This window comes from Peromyscus leucopus, chromosome 22 (genome assembly GCF_004664715.2).
Source record: "Peromyscus leucopus breed LL Stock chromosome 22, UCI_PerLeu_2.1, whole genome shotgun sequence".
In the NCBI taxonomy this organism is placed as follows: domain Eukaryota; kingdom Metazoa; phylum Chordata; class Mammalia; order Rodentia; family Cricetidae; genus Peromyscus; species Peromyscus leucopus.
In genome coordinates this window covers 3,506,363-3,525,106 of record NC_051081.1, presented here as the reverse complement: position 1 = coordinate 3,525,106, position 18,744 = coordinate 3,506,363, and the positions used below count along the sequence as shown (strand labels likewise).

The following is an 18,744-nucleotide window of genomic DNA, read 5'->3' as shown; positions in this document are numbered from 1 at the left end:
TCCCCATGGCACGCAAAGACACACCTGTGCGTGGAAACATCTGGTAGCTGGGGGGGGGTTGTGTGGGACTCTCACCCACTCACCACACATGTATGGGCACAGCCTGCGTGGGAACCACATAACCTCTGGGCGTATTTTTGGGTAAAAGGTAGTCATGAACAGGATATGGCGGCACACGATTACATCCCAGCAATTGGGAATCTGAAGCAGCAGAGCTGCTGCACGCTCTAGGCCTACAGAATGAGGCTCTGACTCAAAACAAGAGTAAAACAACAAATGGTCATAGAGCTGAAGCTGGGGTCCACTGGCCAGAGTGCTCCTCTAGTACGTAACAAAGCCCTACGACACCCACTGTAGAGGTGCACTTTTTTTTTTTGTTTTTTTTGTTTGTTTTTGTTTGTTTGTTTTGTTTTTTTTGTTTTTGGTTTTTGTTTTTTGGAGACAGGGTTTCTCTGTGTAGCTTTGCGCCTTTCCTGGTTTCCTGGAACTCGCTTTGGAGACCAGGCTGGCCTCGAATTCACAGAGATCCACCTGGCTCTGCCTCCCAAGTGCTGGGATCAGAGGCGTGCGCCACCAATGCCCGGCGAGGTACACTTTTTAAACAGAGCAGAAGCAGGTGGATCTCTGCAAGTTCCAGATCAGCCTGGTTTACATAGAGACTTCCAGGGCTACATAGCGAGACCGTGTCTGAAAAACAAAAACAAAACAAGCAAAAACCCTAAAGAATAAATAAAAGAGGCTTCGTCCCTTCTAGGAGTGGTGGTTTAAAATCTGTTTAAATCTCTGCTCTGGCCCTAAGTGGGAATCCCGGCTGGGAATTTTAACTTCTTCTTTCCTTCTCTGTAGCGTGGGAAAAACGAGTGCCACCTGCCCACCTCACAGGGTTTGGGCAGGGACGGTGCTGAGCAGCGAGTGGAAGGTTGGCATGCGCAGCGCATTCAACGTTAGCTATTATTTATTATTCGCGGTCAAGCGGGCTCCCTTCCCCCTGACGGTGAGACCAGAAACTGCACCCGAAACTTGTTGGGAGGGACTTCAGCAGGTGCAACCACGGTCCCTGGCTGAGGCCCCGCCTCCAGCGCCCGGCCACCTCCTGATCTTTATCCTCAGTGGCGTCGGAGACTCTGGCCCGGGACTCCCTGCCCAGGCAGGTCTGCAAAGAGCAGCCTTCTGCGAGTCTAGATGGGGGCGCAGCCCCTTTAAGAACGCCTGGCGGGCTGCGGGCTGCGGGGCTGGAGGCCGCGGTGGGTCAATCGGGAAGCCCCGCCTACGTGGAGCGGACGGGCGCAGCTCAGGCGGCTCTGACCAATAGGGATTTGACTTTGCAGCCGCGCCGCGCGTTGACCTTGCGTTTCTCTCTTGGAGTGTCACCGAGAAATGGAGGCGCGCGGGCGGGATGAAGTGTTGGGGAGGGAGCTCTCCCCTTTGTTGGTCTTCTGTTTCCGTCATCGATTGGGGAATCTGACGAGAGCGGGCGGGCAAAAGAAACGCTTATACTGGTTCCGAGTTCTTGCGTAAGCCTGGGAGAGGCAAAAACTTGAATTCCTGATAAGGGTCCGTAGGAGAGGGAGGTCGAAAGGAACGAGATTACAAAATCCAGTCCCTGACAGGTCCCTGCCAAAACCATTTAAGGAAAAGGGGTAAACTGAGGCAAGCAGAGTACCTAGACGGTTGCCTTTCTGCCGCCCCAGGAATGCGGGCACTGTCAGATGTGCAATACCAGAGCCTCCTCGAATCCTTCCCCACGCCCCCTGCTCCGCCCCCGGCCCCCTCCCCCCAGTAATGCGGGTCGGAGGAGGAGACGCAAGTTCTGGAGCGGGCGGGGACGACTAGCATTTATCACTTCCAGCAAGTGCCGGAGCTCGGCCCCGCAGCGCAGAGGCTGCGGTGCGGGTGGTCGCGGGAGCTGACCCTGTGGGGGCCCCGGGGGGGGAGGGGGAGCCGGAAAGCCCCCGCCGAGGCCATCGCTGCGGGGCCTCCCCTCCCCCCCGGGCGGGCGCCATGCGGGGGGGCTCTGGCGACGCGGAGCGGCGGCAGCGCTGGGGTCGCCTGTTCGAGGAGCTGGACAGCAACAAGGACGGCCGCGTGGACGTGCATGAGTTGCGCCAGGGGCTGGCCAGGCTGGGAGGGGGCGATCCCGACCGTGCACAGCAGGTACCACGGGCAGTGACCACCGCTGCAGGGCCCGCCCGCGCCGTAACCCGTGCCCCGGAACGCGGCGGCTGCAGCAGCCGCACGCTACCTGTTGGCTGGACCCACCACCTGTCACCTCCCTTCTATCCCCTGCCCACTCGCGTCTGGCCTAACGGCGTCGCGAGACAAGACTGCCAAGGCCCTGGGCCTGCAGCGCCTACGGCTGCCAGGACCCAGTGCCCCCACCCCCACCCCACCCCCAGGCTCTTGCTTGCTGGAGAACGGACCGTACAGCGGGAGGCTTTCCCGTCCACTGCCCGGAGACACGCCCTCCGCTGTTCTCCGCGTGATCCAGGGGTGACCTGCTCCCACCTGCGGTGAACACAACTTCCCCACCCTGCTGGGGCACCCACTGAGCCCCTAGCCAGCTACCCTAGTTTCTTATTTACATTCCCCGCCGGCGCTTTCCGGGACCTGGCTGGTTGCCCCAGGCTGCTCCAGCCAGAGATTCAGTCCGTCTGAGGCCACCCTGCCTCTACTGGGGTCCGATCTATCTAGGAGGGAATTTGAGCCTGGGTGCAGCTCTGTGGTAAAGCGCTTTTCTAGCATGTGTAAAGGTCCTGGGTTTCAGCCCCAGCATGGGAGGTGGCCCTTCCCCCTTGTGTCACAGGTATCCCTCACACCTGAGCCCCTAGATGTCCCCGAATCAGACCTGTTGCATCTTTGTTGACCTTGAGTCTGAGGTCCCACTTCTCTGGTGGGAATATAGAGGCCCCGTATCTATTGGCTTTGACATGTTGGGCCCTATAGGAACCAGGACTGTTTCTAACGGGACACCCTCCACCTCCAGCCTGCCAAGGAAACGGGTTGTATAAGAAAAAGCTAAGTGGGAGGTTTGGGAGACAGAGTGGTGCAGAAGAATCAGAGTTCAAGGTCATTCTCCAATACAGAGAGAATGAGGCTAGCCTGGGCTATGTGAGACCCTGTCTAAAAGCAAAAAAAATGTGCTCAAGGTTGCCACTTCACAGTTCTATGACCTTGAACCGCTTCTGTGACTTGGAAGCGTCTCAGTCTGCCTACCAGGAAAACTGGGCAGCAACCAGACCCTTATTGTGGCTTGGGGCATCTTGAAATCTGAAAAGATTGAGGAGCTGGGGTGATGGCCCCTGTCCCCTTTCATTGAGGTGCTGGGGCTCTGGGTTCCTGAGGCATAAGGCATATTATAACACACACACTGTGGGGGTACAGTGTGCTGAGTCCCCTGTGTCCCCTTTTCTCTCTTCCAGGGCATCTCCTCTGAGGGGGATCCAGATGGTGGCCTCAGCCTGGAGGAATTCACTCGCTACCTGCAGGAACGGGAGCAGCGGCTTCTGCTCATGTTTCACAGCCTTGACCGGAACCAGGATGGTGAGATGGGCTCCAGGCTGGGGGATGGGCAGATGGGTTAGAACCCGCAGCGCTGGGGAGAAGGGGAGGGCTGCCTCTGACTCATGGGCTATTTCGGGAGTTCTTCTCAGCCCCAACTAGGTGATCTGAGCCCAAACCAGCCCATTCCACCTCCTGTTCCCTTTTAGCGGAGGACCCCCGTCTCTACCCTCAGATGTTTCTTTTTGCACAGTATAATAGCTTCAGGGGCTGGGATCCAGGGACAGCCCCTTGATCAAGTGTCTTCTAGGTTCCTTAAGTATTGCCTTAAGGTTGGAGACATGGCTCAGAGGGTAAAGTACTTTCCCAAAACCACAAGGTCAGGCTGGAGAGATGGCTCAGAGGTTGAGAGCATTGGCTGCTCTTCCAGAAGACCTGGGTTCAATTCCTACCACCCACATGGCAGCTCAACTGTCTGTAACCCCTGTTCCAGGACATCTTACACCCTCACAGACACACATGCAGACGGAACACCAGTGCAAAAAAAAAAAAAAAAAACCCACAAGGTCCTGAGTTCAATCCCTAGAACCTATGCTGGGCAGGGAGAACTGAAAAATGAATAAATAAGCAAATATTGCTTTAGTCTTTTCTAGCATAGGCACTTCTGCAATCACCCCTGAACTCATTCATGGAATGGAGGACTGCCCAGTACTGCCCAGTTCCAGCTCTGAGAAGCCCCCACAACCTGTATGAAAACCTCTCCCCTGAGGCTGAGGGGCTGACTCAGTCAGTGTCTACTCTGCAAACACAAGGACCTGAGTTCAGTCCCCAGCACCCATGTTAAAAAGCTGGGTGGGGTGGTGAGGTGGAGACTGGAGGATCTTGGGGCTCACTGTCCAGCTGGCCTAGCTGAGTCAGTGACCCCTAGCCAGATTCAGTGAGAGACCTTGTCTCAAAAGGAGTATGAAGAGAGACTGAGGAAGACATGACCATTGATCTCTGACACACACACACACACACACACACACACACACACACACACACACACAAGGGCTTCTGGATCTCCCACCCGGGTCCAGTCTTGGTTTGGGCGTCTCCTGGGGCACCCTTTCCAGGTCACATTGATGTCTCTGAGATTCAGCAGAGCTTCCGAGCACTGGGCATCTCCATCTCGCTGGAGCAGGCAGAGAAAATTCTACACAGGTGGGTTACTGGAGTCTCAGGCCCTTGAGACCTGGCCTCACCCCCACTCCCTCCTCACCCCCACCCTCTCCCCTCCCCTGCCAGACAGTTCCGTCCTCTGAGCCCCAGACCCTGTTCCAGGGAGGGCAAAGATGAAAAGTTGGACTTTGGAGTCAAACAGATCTTAGGCCAGTGGACTGAAGTCCCTGTCGGGCCCTGAAAAGGCCTGGTGGGTACTACAGCAACCAACATAGGGTTGGTCTGAAGGATTTACACAGGCAAGTCAGACAGACAATGTGACTAGATCACACCTGGGGCCTGAACCTGTCCTCCCAGCACTTGGGAGGCCACGGCAGGACGGTTGCCATGAGTTTGAGGCCAACTTGGACTTCAGACTGAGACTTCCCTTATAAATAACTCCCCAAAGCCAGGCATGTGAATCTGGCAAGATGGCTCAGTAGGTAAGGGCACTTGCCCCACAAGCCTGATGAGGACAGGTGGGGCCCCAATACTCACGTGATGGAAGGAGAGCATTAACCCAGCAAGTTGTCCCCTGACCTCTTTGTGCAAGCCATGGGACATGCGAGCTCATGTGTGTGCGCTGTCATATCAACACTCAGAAAGCTAAGGCAGGAGGATCGCCATGAGTTTGAGGCCAGCCTGGTCTCCAGGGTAAGATTCTGTCTTAAAAAAAAAAATGCAGGCATGGGGTGTTGTTCTAGCCTCAGGTACACAGGCAGGAGGATTGCTATGAAATCCAAGCCAGTCTGGACTATAGAGTGAGACCCTATCTCAAAAAATAAATAAATAAATAAACCAGTGCTGCAGAGAGGCAATGCACACTGTGCTCCCCAAATCTATGAAGGCTAGTAGCACCCACCCCGCCAGTCCACACACTGAGCCTGTGCCCACCCCACCTCCAGCATGGACCGCGATGGCACCATGACCATTGACTGGCAGGAATGGCGAGACCACTTTCTGCTGCACTCCCTGGAGAATGTGGAGGATGTCCTATATTTCTGGAAGCATTCTACGGTAAGTTGGGGGCCGCCTACTAGGTGGAGGCTAGCTCCAACTTCCCTGGGGCTCAGAAGGGCTGGGCCAGGACTCTGGGAGCTCTGTTCCTTTATCCCTACATCTTGGGTTCAGGAGCCTGGTAACCCCAATGGACAGCTCCGCTATCTGCTCAGACTCCAGGGCCAGTTGGTAGGAACTGGAGTTATGGGGGAGAAAAATACACCAAATGGTGTTCCCACGCTCGACCCACACAACTGCCAGCTGCCTGCCGGGTGCTCGTCGCCTGCTCTAAGGCTCACGCTGCGGCTGAGGGGAAGATGTAGGCGGACACTGTCTTTGGAGGGTCCAGAGGAGTCCACTGGGGGTGGGGAGGGAGGTCCCCAAGGTGGGGATCACTAAGGATCCTCCTTGCATTGGCTTGTCCGGAGGAGGTGTGAACCAGCGTCTGTTCACCCCGGGTGAGGTGACAGGAAGGATCCCACCGAGGTCTGATCTGCTAAGCCCGTGAGTTTGAGCTTCATGACAGAGCACAGTGAGGGGTCATTTACAGGACCTGGGTGACCCCCAAACAGCAGCTGCACCACTGCCCGAGTCCCACCCCATCACTGCATGGGGACTCTGTGGAAAACGCACCGTGGAATCTTTCAGTTAGCCTTCTGCTTCCTATATAGTTCATGTTTCCCAGGATTCCTTGCAGCTGGGGTGGGACAGTGACTGTCCTCTCCCTAGCAGGGGGTGCAATGGCTCCATTATCACAGACCCAGTTATCACCGGCTTGCTCTGCTCGGTTCGTTGCCATGGCTACCAGGCCAAGGTAATCACTGCCTTAAAATGGCAACGGGGTGATGATGCCGTGCTGAGGAAATAGCCGTATTACAGTCCTCTTGGGGATCCAGAGATGTCCATCCCCAAAGATGCACAGTTGGGAAGTCTATGCTGGACTCTAGGATGGAGAGCACTCCTCGGGAGGACTCCTGGGAAAGGGTTTCTAGGGGAAAGTTTTTTGGGGAAGACTCTTGGAGGATTCCTGGGAGAGCACTCTTGGGGGAGGACATCTAAGGAAAGACTCCTAGGGGAATGGGGGGGGGCTTATGGAAGACTTCTAGGAGAGGCCTCCCCATGGAGGAGATTACTGTGAGAGCAGATCCTTTGGTAGGACTCAGTGGCTCTTTTGGTGGGATCAGTGGATCCTGTGGTGGGATCTGGTAGATTCTTCAGTAGGATTCAATAGATCCTTTGGTGGGACTCAGTGGATCTTTTGGTAAGAATCGGTAGCTCCTTTGGTGGGATCAGGGGATCCTCTGGTGAAATTCAGTGGCCCCTTTCTTTTTCTTTTTCTTTCTTTTGTTGTTGTTGTTGTTGTTGTTTTGCTTTGCTTTTCAAGACAGGGTTTCTCTGTGTAGCCCTGGCTGTCCTGAAACTCGCTCTGTAGACCAGACTGGCCTTGAGCTCACAGAGATCCCCCTGCCTCTCTGCCTCCTGAGTGCTGGGATCCAAGGTGTGTGCCACCTCCACCCAGCTGGATTCTGCTTTTAACCATTACTTATGTTGTGTGAGGGGCACATGTGTGGTCAGAAGACAACTTTGGGGAAGTCTGTTTTCTCCTTCTATCACATAGGTCCCAGAGAATGAACTCATGTCTTCAGACTTGGCCACACATACCTTGACCTAATGAGCCTTCTCACAGACCCCTCAGTGGGCTCTTTTGTGGGAGTCAGTGGACTGAATTATTTGGGGGACTTAATGGAGCCTTTAGTGCAGTGGTTCTCAACCCATGGGTTGCGACCCCTTTGGGGGTCAAACAGCCCTTTCAGAGAGGTCACCTAAGACCATTCGGAAGACACAGGTATTTACATTACAATTCATAACAGTAGCAAAATTACAGTTACGCATTAGCAGCGGAAATAATTGTGTGCTTAGGGAAATAGTTGTGTTCTCCACCACAATGTGAAGAACTGTATTAAAGGGTCGCGGCGTTAGGAAGGTCGAGAACCACTGCGGCAGTGGAACTCGGTGTTGATCTCTCAGAGGAATCCTTGGGTGTCATAGCGGACTGCTAGTTGGGTGTTTTCGCGGCACGTGGCAGGATCCAAAAGGGATCTGCTAGGCTCTCCAAGCAAGGTCCTTTGGTTAACTCTGGGGTGTCCTGGAATTCATCAATGAGCCTTCCCCACTTAGGACCCAGGTACATCCCCCCACTTCTGCTGGGACATGACACCTGCAACCCCCATCCTCAGGTCCTGGACATTGGCGAATGCCTGACGGTGCCCGATGAGTTCTCCAAGCAGGAGAAACTTACGGGCATGTGGTGGAAGCAGCTGGTGGCTGGTGCCGTGGCGGGGGCTGTGTCGCGGACAGGCACAGCTCCTCTGGACCGTCTCAAGGTCTTCATGCAGGTGAGAGGACCAAAGGGATCCACCCCATCATCCAGGTCCCGGAAGTAAGAGGGCACCGCCAGTTCACCTTCTCTCCCCACTCAGGTCCACGCCTCTAAGTCCAACCGGCTCAACATCCTAGGGGGCCTGCGAAACATGGTTCAAGAAGGGGGCATCTTGTCCCTCTGGAGGGGCAACGGCATCAACGTGCTCAAGATTGCCCCTGAATCGGCCATCAAGTTCATGGCTTACGAACAGGTTGGTTCAGGAGAGAGTCTATTCAGCCTCGGGAAGCAGAAACTAAGCACAAGGGATCAAGGGCCTGGCTTGCGCCACGCCCCCTATTGGCCAGCTCCGTGCCAGCTGGAGAACAGTGGAATGCACGAATAGCTCAGGAATCCCCAAGGTTCCTGTGCACCCCACACCACCCCCGTGTTCCACCCTCAGATCAAGCGGGCCATCCGGGGGCAGCAAGAGACGCTGCACGTTCAGGAACGCTTCGTGGCTGGCTCCCTGGCCGGGGCCACAGCTCAAACCATCATCTATCCCATGGAGGTGAGAAGGAGGGGGCGGGGAAAGACCAAGCATGGGGAGTGGGGGCCTACCATACTGCTTCATTCCTGCTCCACACTGTGTGTGGAGCTAACTGGAACCCTAACTGCCTGACTTGGGACCAGGAGCCGTTTCCTGTCTAGCTTGTCTGGGTATCTCAATTTGAGATGTAACTCCGAGAGACTTGGTAGTCATAGTAACTGGCCATTTATGGATAGGCCTGCCAAGTGTAAGGATGCCGGCCTGAGCCACCATACTGGTGCTGGGGATGGAAATCAGACCTTTGTGTACACTAAGTGGTCACTCTACCTACTCAGCCCTAGCTGGGTCCTCAAGACATCTGCTTTCAGGAGTAGCCACTTCTAGATGACATCACTCCTGAGCATGATGATTTTTGGAAGCAGTTTTTCAAGGGGTTGACAGAGTTCTCACCCAGGTACTGAAGACAAGGCTGACTCTACGCAGAACTGGCCAGTACAAAGGGCTCCTGGACTGCGCTCAGCGGATCCTGGAGCGTGAAGGGCCCCGCGCCTTCTACCGTGGCTACCTGCCTAACGTGCTGGGCATCATCCCCTATGCTGGAATCGATCTAGCCGTCTACGAGGTCTGTGGATAACTACTGTCCTTCCCTCTCTTCTTTCTCCTTCTGGGATCTGGCCTAGGACACTCCATGCTAATCCAGTAGACTTCTCATAGCTAGGAAGGGCAATCGTGGACTTGAAAACAGGGGTGGGGGAGGTAGGGGGGTGTCTTGGAACCCTGGAGGGTCCCTCTGGACGTTGTACCACCCTTCTTCTGTCACTCATTGATGCAAAAACCTTGTTCCCAGTTCCACGTGATGGCGCACACTTGATGTCCCAGAACTTAGGAGAGTGAGGTCGGAGGATCTGGAGTTCAAGACTGGCCTGCACTAGGTAGTCAGTTCCAAGACAGCCTAGTTATGTGAAGAGACACTGTCTTGAAAAACAAAATTTAAGCTGGGCCTGGTGGTGCACGCCTTTAATCCCAGCACTGGGAGGCAGAGGCAGCGCATTTCTACCAGTTCAAGGCCAGCCTGGTCTGCAGAGTGAGTTCCAGGTCAGCCAGTGCTGTTACACAGAGAAACCTTGGATGCCAGGGGGTGGGGGGTGTTAAGAATACTAATTGCTCTTCCAGAGGACCTGGGTTCAATTCCAAGCACCCACATAACAGCTAAAGGTAACTCTAAGATCTGATTCTCTCACACAGACATACATGCATACAAAACCCTAATGCATATAAAATAAAAATAAATTATTAAAGAAAGAAAGAAAAAAGAAAAACAAAAATTAAAAGAGATCAACAACAACCAAATAGAAAAATGGGACTAAAGAGATAGCTCAACCATTAAGAGAGCTTGTTGCTTTGGCAGAGGACCTGAATTTAGTTCCCAACACCAACATCAGGTTTAACAGCACCCTATAAATCCAGCTCCAGGGAATTCTATGCCCTCTTCTGGCCTCTAGAAGTACTGCACTCTCACAGTGCACATACACTCACATAGGCACACATAAATAAAAAAAAATATATTTTCATAAATTTAGCCAGAAATGGAGACTGGTGCCTGTCATCCAACACTCAGAAGGCTGATGCAGGAGGAGGATTACCACAGCAACTAGGCATGGTGATGCATGCCTTTAATCCCATGCCTTGGGAGCAGGGACAGATGGATCTTTGTGAACACAAGGACAGCCTGGGTCACAAAGTAATGTCCTTTCTCAAAACAACAATAATAATAAAACCATTTCCCCCCTATGGTGCTGCAGATGAAACCTAGGGGTTCACATTTGCCTCCTGGGGTTACAGAAGGTTTAGCTTTGTAGGAATCGGGGCCCTTACTCCTGAGTGTGAACACAGTGTAAAACAAGCCTCAGACGCCCATCTTCCCCAAAGCATGTGTGGGTTCCGGCCTGGTCTCCAGGCCAACACATTCTCTTCCTTCCTTTATTCTTCAATTATTTGTTATTTTCAAATGTCATGGTGTATGGGTGTCTGCCTGCCTGCACATTGCATGTGGTGCCCTGGAGGCCAGAAGAGGGTGTCAGATCACCCAGGAACTGGAGTTACAGATGGTTGTGAGCCACCACGTGGGTGCTGGGTATTAAAACTGGATCCTCTTCAAGAGTAGCCAGTGCCAAGAATGACCACTGAGCCATCTCTTCAGTACCCCTCTTCTTTTTCTTTTTTCTTAAGACGGGGTCTTATGTAGCCTTGGTTGGCCTCAAACTTGCTACGTAGCTGAGGATGGCTTTGAACTTCTGACCCTCCTAACTATACTCCTGAGTGCAGAGATGACAGGTCTACACTACCAGGCCAAGTTAATGTGGTGCTGAGTGGAACCCAGGGCTTCATGTGTGTTAGGCAAGTGTTCCACCAACTGCAGCACAGCTTTTTTCTTTTTACTGTTTTGTTTGTTTGTTTGTTTGTTTGTTTGTTTTCAAGACAGGGTTTCTCTGTGTATCTTTGGAGCCTGTCCTGGAACTCATTCTGTAGACCAGGCTAGCCTGAACTCACAGAGATCCTCCTGCCTCTGCCTCTCTAGCACTGGTTTAAAGGTGTGTGCCACCACCGCCCAGCAGCTCTTTTGTTTTTAAAGATGGGGGCTCACACATAGTGCATCCTGTGAAGGCCTGAATGCATGGTAATCCCCCTGCCTCAGCCTCCTGAGTACTAACACTACAGGCATGTACCACTATCCCCAGCAACAGGACACCTAGTGTGTGTGTGTGTGTGTGTGTGTGTGTGTGTGTGTGTGTGTGTGTGTGTGTGAAAGCCAGAAGACAACATCAGGGGTCATATTTCAGGTACTGTCTACCTTGTTTTTTGACATGGGATCTCTCACTGGAACCTGAGGTTCATCAAGGAGGCTAGAGGGGTTCATTAGTGAGCCAAATATCTCTGCCTCCCCGACAATGTGGTTATAGGCATATACAACCATTCCTGGCCTTTGACATGGGTACTGGGGATCAAACTCATGCATGGCAAGAAGTTTGCCAACTGAGCCATCTCGCTAGCCCAGAACAGCTCTTTATTTTATGTTAATCTCTGTGTGTGTGTCCATGTGCCGCAGCGTGTGTGTGGAGGTCAGAGGGTACCACAGGAGTTGGTCCTTTCTTTTCACTATGTGGGTTCCAGTGATCAAACACCGTCATCAGGCCTGGTTGCAAGCACCTTATCACTGAGCCATCTCACCAGCCCATAAGAGTTCTTAATAACTCATTAAAAACATAGTCTCAGCACCCACATAGTGGCTCTCAACCACCTGTAACTCCAGTTCCAGGGGATCAGATGCCCTCTTCTAGCCCCCATAGGTACTGCATGCTTATGGTATGCAGACGTACATGGAAGCAAAACACCCAGACACATAAAATAAAAATTAATTAATTAATTAAAAGGGGGGCTGGCGGCGACAGTGGCGCACGCCTTTAATCCCAGCACTTGGGAAACAGAGGCAAGAGGATCTCCATGACTTTGAGTCCAGTCTGGTTTGTGTAGCAAGTTCCAGGCCAACCAGAGCTACAGAAAGACACTGTCTCAAAAAAGGAAGTTGGGGAGTTAGGGAGCTGGCTGAGTTGGTAATGTGCCTGCCATACAAGGAAGAGGATGTGAGTTCTGATCCAGAACGTAAGTAAAACTTCAGGAAGAGCCTCTGGGACCCCAGGACGGGAGGATCCTGGAGCTCACTGATTGGCCATGCAATGAGCTTCGGGTTCAGTGAGAAACCCTGTCTCCAAAGATAAGGTGAGAGGGTCTGAGTGACGAACCTATGTCAGCCTCTGGCCCCCACATGTCCTCATGTGCACCCCTGCACACACACATGCACATACACAAGCACACACATATGCCCAAAAAGTAAAAGGGAAAACGGAAGAAGGGGGGAGAGGAAGATCTTGGAAGACGGTTCCAGAAAATTCCAGAGTTTTGGGCACATGGCTCCCTTCCCCCTCAGTTTCTCATCTGCCACATAGGAACCATATGAGTCGGCATCTTCTGTTGGTTGAAATATTCTGAGGTTGCAGCTCCTGTGTAAATGAGGGAGCCGGAGATCGGAGGGAGGCAGGGTCTCTCACTGACTCTGGTGCTCACCGGCATGCCTAGGCTGACTAGGTGCCCGCCACAGAGAGCCTCTGGTCTCTGCCTCCCCAGAGCTGCATTATTTACAGGTCTGCGAAGCCTCATGTGGCTCCTTTGTGCACCCTGGGATCTGAACCCAGGTCCTCTTGCTCATGAAGCAATCTCTTTGCCCTCAGAGCCATCTGCCCAGCCCCTCCTTTATTTTAAATTTTAGTTATTTTTCTTATAGACAAGTGTCTCACTTTGTTGCCTAGGCTAATCACAAGCTCCTGGGCATAATCAATCCTCCTGCCTCAGTCTCTTGGGCAGCTAGATTCACAGATGGTCACTGCAATTCCTAAAGCATTCCTTCTGTGCTGTGGAGTCATCAGTCCCATTTCTGTGTCTGGTGTCCCTTGACTCTCCTTTATGTCCCTCCCCTTCATATAAGGAGCTGTGGCTCCGCCCACTCCAGTCATCTTCATTAATCTCATCAGCTAATGTGCCCTAAGACACAGCGATGAGGGCTTTAATTTCTCTTCAGAGGGATGAAGCTCAGGGGGTTGAACACTCTCCTAGCATGCACAAAGCTCGGGAGTCCATCCCCAGTACCTCATAAACCAGGTGGCACACACCCCTTTCACCCCATCATGGAGGGGTAGAGGCAGGAGGACCAGGAGTTCAGGTTCATTCTCAGCTACTTAGTGAGTTTGAGACCTGTATGGGCACTGCGAGATTGTCTTTAAAAATCCAAAACGGGGGCTGGAGAGATGGCTCAGTGGTTCAGAGTACTGACTGCCTTTCCAGAGAACCTGGGTTCCATTCCCAGGCCCACATGACAGCTCACAACTGTCTGTTAGTTCAGTTCCAGGGGACCTAACACCCTCAGATATACATGAAAGCAAAACAACGCACATAAAATAAAAATAATTTATTTATTTATTTTTATTTATTTTTTATCTTTTTTTGGTTTTTGGAGACAGGGTTTCTCTGTGTAGCTTTGCACTTTTCCTGGAACTCACTTGGTAGCCCAGGCTGGCCTCGAACTCACAGAAATCTGCCTGCCTCTGCCTCCCGAGTGTTGGGATTAAAGGCGTGCGCCGCCGCCGCCTGCCGCCGCCGCCGCCGCCCGCCGCCGAGCCACCGACCACCACCCCCCCACCCCCCCCACACACACCCCCCCCCCGGCAAAATAAAAATAAATTTTAAAAAATTCAAAATGAAGCCAGGTGGTGGCAGTGCAGACAGACCTGTGAGACACGCAGCACAGCCTTCAGCACTCGGGAGGCAGAGGCAGGTGGATCTTTGTGAGTTCGAGGCCAGCCTGGTCTACAGAGACTACAGAGAGAGATCCAGGAAAGGCGCAAAGCTACACAGAGAAACCCTGTCTTGAAAAATAAAAAGTTTAAGGGCAAGGGATATAGCTCAAGTAGTGACCATTAGAATCCCCCAGCCATGGTTAAGAGCAGTGCTACTCTTCCAGAGGACCCTGGTTCAACTCCCAGCACCCACATGGCAGTTCACAACTGTCTGTAACTCCTCTCCCAGGGGATCCAATGCCCTCATTCATGCAGGCAATACACCAGAGTATATAAAATAAAAATAAATTATTTAAAATTATTTAAAAGAAAAAAAGAATCCCCCAGTGAGGGGCTGGGGGCGTGGTCAGGGTAGAGCCCCGCCTAGAATCCCCAGTGAGGGTCTGGGGGCGTGGTCATGGTGGAGCCCCGCCTAGAATCCCCAGTGAGGGGCTGGGGGCATGGTCAGGGTGGAGGCCCGCCTAGAGTCCCCCAGTGAGGGGCTGGGGGCGTGGTCAGGGCAGAGCCCCGCCTAGAATCCCCCAGTGAGGGGCTGGGGGCGTGGTCAGGGTGGAGCCCCGCCTAGAATCCCCAGTGAGGGCTGGGGGCGTGGTCAGGGTGGAGCCCCGCCTAGAATCCCCAGTGAGGGGCTGGGGGCGTGGTCAGGGTAGAGCCCCGCCTAGAATCCCCTAGTCAGAGGGTGGCACTGCCCCAGTGGGGAAGACAAACCTCATCATCTAATCCAGTACCAGCAACGGTGGTATCCAGAGCTGGTAACAAGGTCTGACAGCAGGGCCTTCCCGTCTGCAGCTCTGAACCCACCTGCTCCTTTCTCTTCTAGACCCTGAAGAATCGCTGGCTTCAGCAGTACAGCCACGAATCGGCAAACCCAGGCATTCTTGTGCTGCTGGCCTGCGGCACCATCTCCAGCACCTGTGGCCAGATTGCCAGTTACCCCCTGGCACTGGTCCGGACCCGAATGCAGGCCCAAGGTGAGAGGCCTGGACGGGAGGCTGGGGTAGGAAAGCCTGCCACTTGGGTCCTACCTAAGTCTGTGTAGGCAGAGTCTGGGCTGGGTTCCTGTGGGTGGGTGGGTGGGTGGGTGGCCTCTGTAAGTCCCTCCTATTGTCTGGGCTTCAGTCTACCCAATGGTGATGCTAAAGAGGCAGTCTTTCACCACAGACAACATTGTGGCATTTCTGGGCCTGCCAGTAACCTGAGCTGTTAGTCAAAGCTGGATGAAAACAAGGGATGGGGGATGCTGGGAACATTACCCAAATTAGCCAGTCAAGGGAGGACTGTGTCTTTATTCTTATTTTATGGCATACGGTCTAACTATGTACCCTAGCTGGCCTGGAACTCACAGATCTGCCACTGGCCCCGCCTCCTAAAGGTGTGCATGCCCACACCCAGCCTTAAGGACAGCCTAGCTGCTGTGTTTTGTTTTTATTTCAAGATTTTTTTTTTTAAGATTTGTTTTTATTTCTGCACACATGCATGCATGTGTGTGCGCGGGTGTGGCTGTGGTGTCTCAGACACCCACAAAGGCCCATCAGACTCCCTGGAGCTAGGGGGTCACGTGCATGGGTGCCAGAAACTGTCCTCTGGAAGAGCAGGAAGCTCTCTTTCCCGCTGAGACATCCCTCCAGCCCTTGAGTTTAGCTCAAGACAGAGGATTGCTATGTCCCAGGCTGGGCTGGAACTCAGGACAATCCTCCTGCCGCAGCTTTTCCGCTGTTGTTTTTCCTCTGTATCTTTCTCCCTGTTCCTTTCCCCGGAATCTGTTTACGTGAACCTTAGAGTCTGTGTTCCTTGATTTTTGCTGGAGAAGCGATTGGCGAATGAGATGAATGCATGAACTTCATCATCCCCTGGGGAGGAGGAAGGAGGCTGCATAAATCATTCCACGATTGAGGGTTGATTTAGGGTTGAGGATAGGTAGGAACCTGACTTAGACTAGGGTACCACAGATGGCTCCCCTAAACAGAAGTTAGCCCTGACGAGAGGGAGAAAATTAACTTTAAGGAAGTGGGGATTTCTCTCCTCTTGTCTCACTCAGACACACTCCCACACACAGACACACTCCCACACACAGACACACTCCCACACACAGACACACTCCCACACACAGACACACTCCCACACACAGACACACTCCCACACAGACACACACACCTGCACACACCTGCTGTTTCCATTCATCCTCAAATGTGGTCCCTGAGATTGATAGTTCCTGGGCCCTCGGATATCCGGAGTCTCGTGGGAGGGCCGGCTGCTCCTGTATCACCCACCCCACCTCCTCTTGAAATGGCCACCTAGCCCAGCCCTGGGTGTGGGGACAGAGGGAGGAACGAGAGGGGAAGCTTTGGTCTTACCTAGCCCCACCCCCACAGCCTCCATGGAGGGTAGCCCACAGGTCTCCATGGTGGGGCTGCTTCGACACATCTTATCCCAGGAGGGTGTCTGGGGCCTCTACCGGGGCATTGCCCCCAACTTCATGAAGGTCATTCCAGCCGTGAGCATCTCCTACGTGGTCTACGAGAACATGAAGCAGGCTCTGGGGGTCACATCCAGGTGAGGGGCCAGGAACCTGCCACCCCGAGATTCCTTCATCTTCACCACGGCATCTCCCAGGCTGACGTCCTCGACCACCGGAGACTAATGGCCTGACCGGTGGATCCTAATCCCCCATCCCAAGCCGCTGGATCCCAGTACCCAAATCCCAGATCCTTGGCCCTGTGTCCTGACCCTGACACCACTGGACCCCACTCTTTGGCCACTGGATCCCAGTGCTGGATCCTCAACTTCACAGCCAGACCCCAACTGCTGTGCCTCACACATCAGCAGTCTGATGCTTGAAATGCAGAACCATCCACGCCCTGGCTCTGAACCCTTATCCCGGAGCCCGGAGCTGAATCCTGCTTTTCCCTGCACCACCCACTGGGCCTCCCTATGCAGCAGCAGATGGCCCAGTGCCCCAAGCATGGGAGCACACATCCATGTACCCCATAGCCAGACCTCAGATCCTTCCAGCACCAGACGCTCTTGCCGCACAGGACTGAGATTCCCAAACCTGCTGATGAATACCCTGTCACCTGCCTCATAGTCCGGCCACTGGATTCTAGAAGCCAAGAACTCCCAGCCACAGGGTCCTGACAGAGCAATGCCAAGATCCTGGCGCTCTGCCCCTGGGTCACTGGATCCCAGATCCCTCACCCCAAACAATCATGTTCCTCGGCTTGGGGTTCCGTCCGCACTCTTCCACCTTGACTGCTGGGTCTACACTTCAAGCACCACCCTCAGTCTCATCACTGGATCCCAGAGTCGCAACCCACTAGATTCTGGTTCCCGGAAGCACAGGTGTGAGCTCCAGGGTGGATCCCAGATGCCACAGCTGTGAAATTCCAGACCCCAGGTTCCTTCCACCCCTTCTCTGGGCACCATCCGTAGGAAGCGGAGCTCTCCCAGACACTGCGCTCCTGCACCCCCAGTGCTCAGACCGCTCCCCAAGTCTAGATCCCCACCGCCCGGTGGCAGCATCTCAGATCCCACAGGCACCCCAGTATCCCAGAGACACCCTGGAGCTGATTCCCACTGCATGGAACCACACCATCCAGGGATCCTTCTGGAAGCCCAGACCCCAGACCAGTGGCTCCCCACCAAGCAGCAAGGGATGGGATATATGTCCCACACCACACCCCATAGGAATGCTGGATCTCCCCTCAGCTACGACACACCTCCCCTCCCCTCCCAAATCACCCCCCTTCCCGTCTTCCCACTCTAAAATGTCTTCCACACCCCTGCCCACCTTCCAGGCTAGTAACTCCCAGAGCCCAGGTCCCTCTGGGAGGGCCTGGTCTGCTTGTTCATGGATCGGGAGCTGCCAGGTGAAGTCGGGGGACACAGCCAAGGGGACCTTCTGCATCCCAGCACTGCCAGCCCTGCTCGGGCCTCAGAAAGTCACAATTAAGGACCAATATACAGCATCCTTCCTGAAACCCAGCATTCAGTATGCAAAATCAAACATCCCCAGACTGACTCGGGGGTCTATTTTTCTACAAAGTCCCCTGGCTCCCCACCACATTCCCATACCCTCCGCACTTCAACATTGGGTTCTGAGCTTAGGATAACTGGGGATACCCTGGTGAACTCCCCAGCCTTTGGGGACCCCATCAAAGGACCGTGAAAGGGGAACTGGGGTGTTGGGTGGCAGGAGGACTCCACCATGGCTTCCACCTCTCCCTCCAGCCTACACCAAGCCCCACCTCCCTGCCCATGCCTGTCATTTCAAGGGGAAAGAAAATAAATTTTCTAAGCACTTTCATTGTTGCTTTTTAATTTTTCAAATTAAATGTGTTTGTCTGAGGGAGGGGCATGTGGAAGTCAGAGGAGACTTGTGGGGGTCTACCCTCTCCTTCCACCACGTGGGGCCCGGGGATCAAACTTGGCGGTCAGGTTCGGTAGAAAGCACCTTTGCTGACTCCAGTGTAGATTTGTGACTTTTAAAAAAACTATGGAAATGGTGTGCGGACGACGTCGACGAACTCACAAGGAGGGAGATGAGACATGGGTCTCTCCATCCCTCTCTCTCCCCTACCTTCATCCTCTCTTCCCTCTTCCCTTACCCACCTTCCTCCCTCTCTCCTCCCCCCTCTCTCCTCCCCCCTCCTCCCTAGCTTCCCCTCTATCCCCTCCCCCTCCTTTCCTTCCTTCCCTGATGTTCTTTTTTTATTTTTATTATTTTTATTTTT

The 18,744-nt window shown here is 53.6% G+C and overlaps 1 protein-coding gene across 2 annotated transcripts; it reads left to right on the top strand.

Moving 5' to 3' along the window:
* Positions 1 to 1,809: 1,809 nt before the first annotated feature.
* Slc25a23 (solute carrier family 25 member 23) lies at positions 1,810 to 18,317 on the top strand. 2 transcript variants are annotated; one of them, XM_028862533.2, is made up of 10 exons: positions 1,816 to 2,154; positions 3,420 to 3,540; positions 4,614 to 4,701; positions 5,604 to 5,715; positions 7,935 to 8,093; positions 8,178 to 8,330; positions 8,520 to 8,627; positions 9,061 to 9,228; positions 14,835 to 14,985; positions 16,387 to 18,317. In XM_028862533.2, exons 1-10 carry the CDS (start codon positions 2,002 to 2,004, stop codon positions 16,569 to 16,571), a joined length of 1,398 nt encoding a protein of 465 aa, XP_028718366.1. In that variant the 5' UTR covers positions 1,816 to 2,001; the 3' UTR covers positions 16,572 to 18,317. The 2 variants fall into 2 exon arrangements, with proteins under 2 accessions (XP_037053752.1, XP_028718366.1); XM_037197857.1 differs by lacking the exons at positions 14,835 to 14,985; positions 16,387 to 18,317 and adding an exon at positions 10,187 to 10,426 and having other exon boundaries at positions 1,810 to 2,154.
* The last annotated feature ends 427 nt before the right edge of the window (positions 18,318 to 18,744 follow it).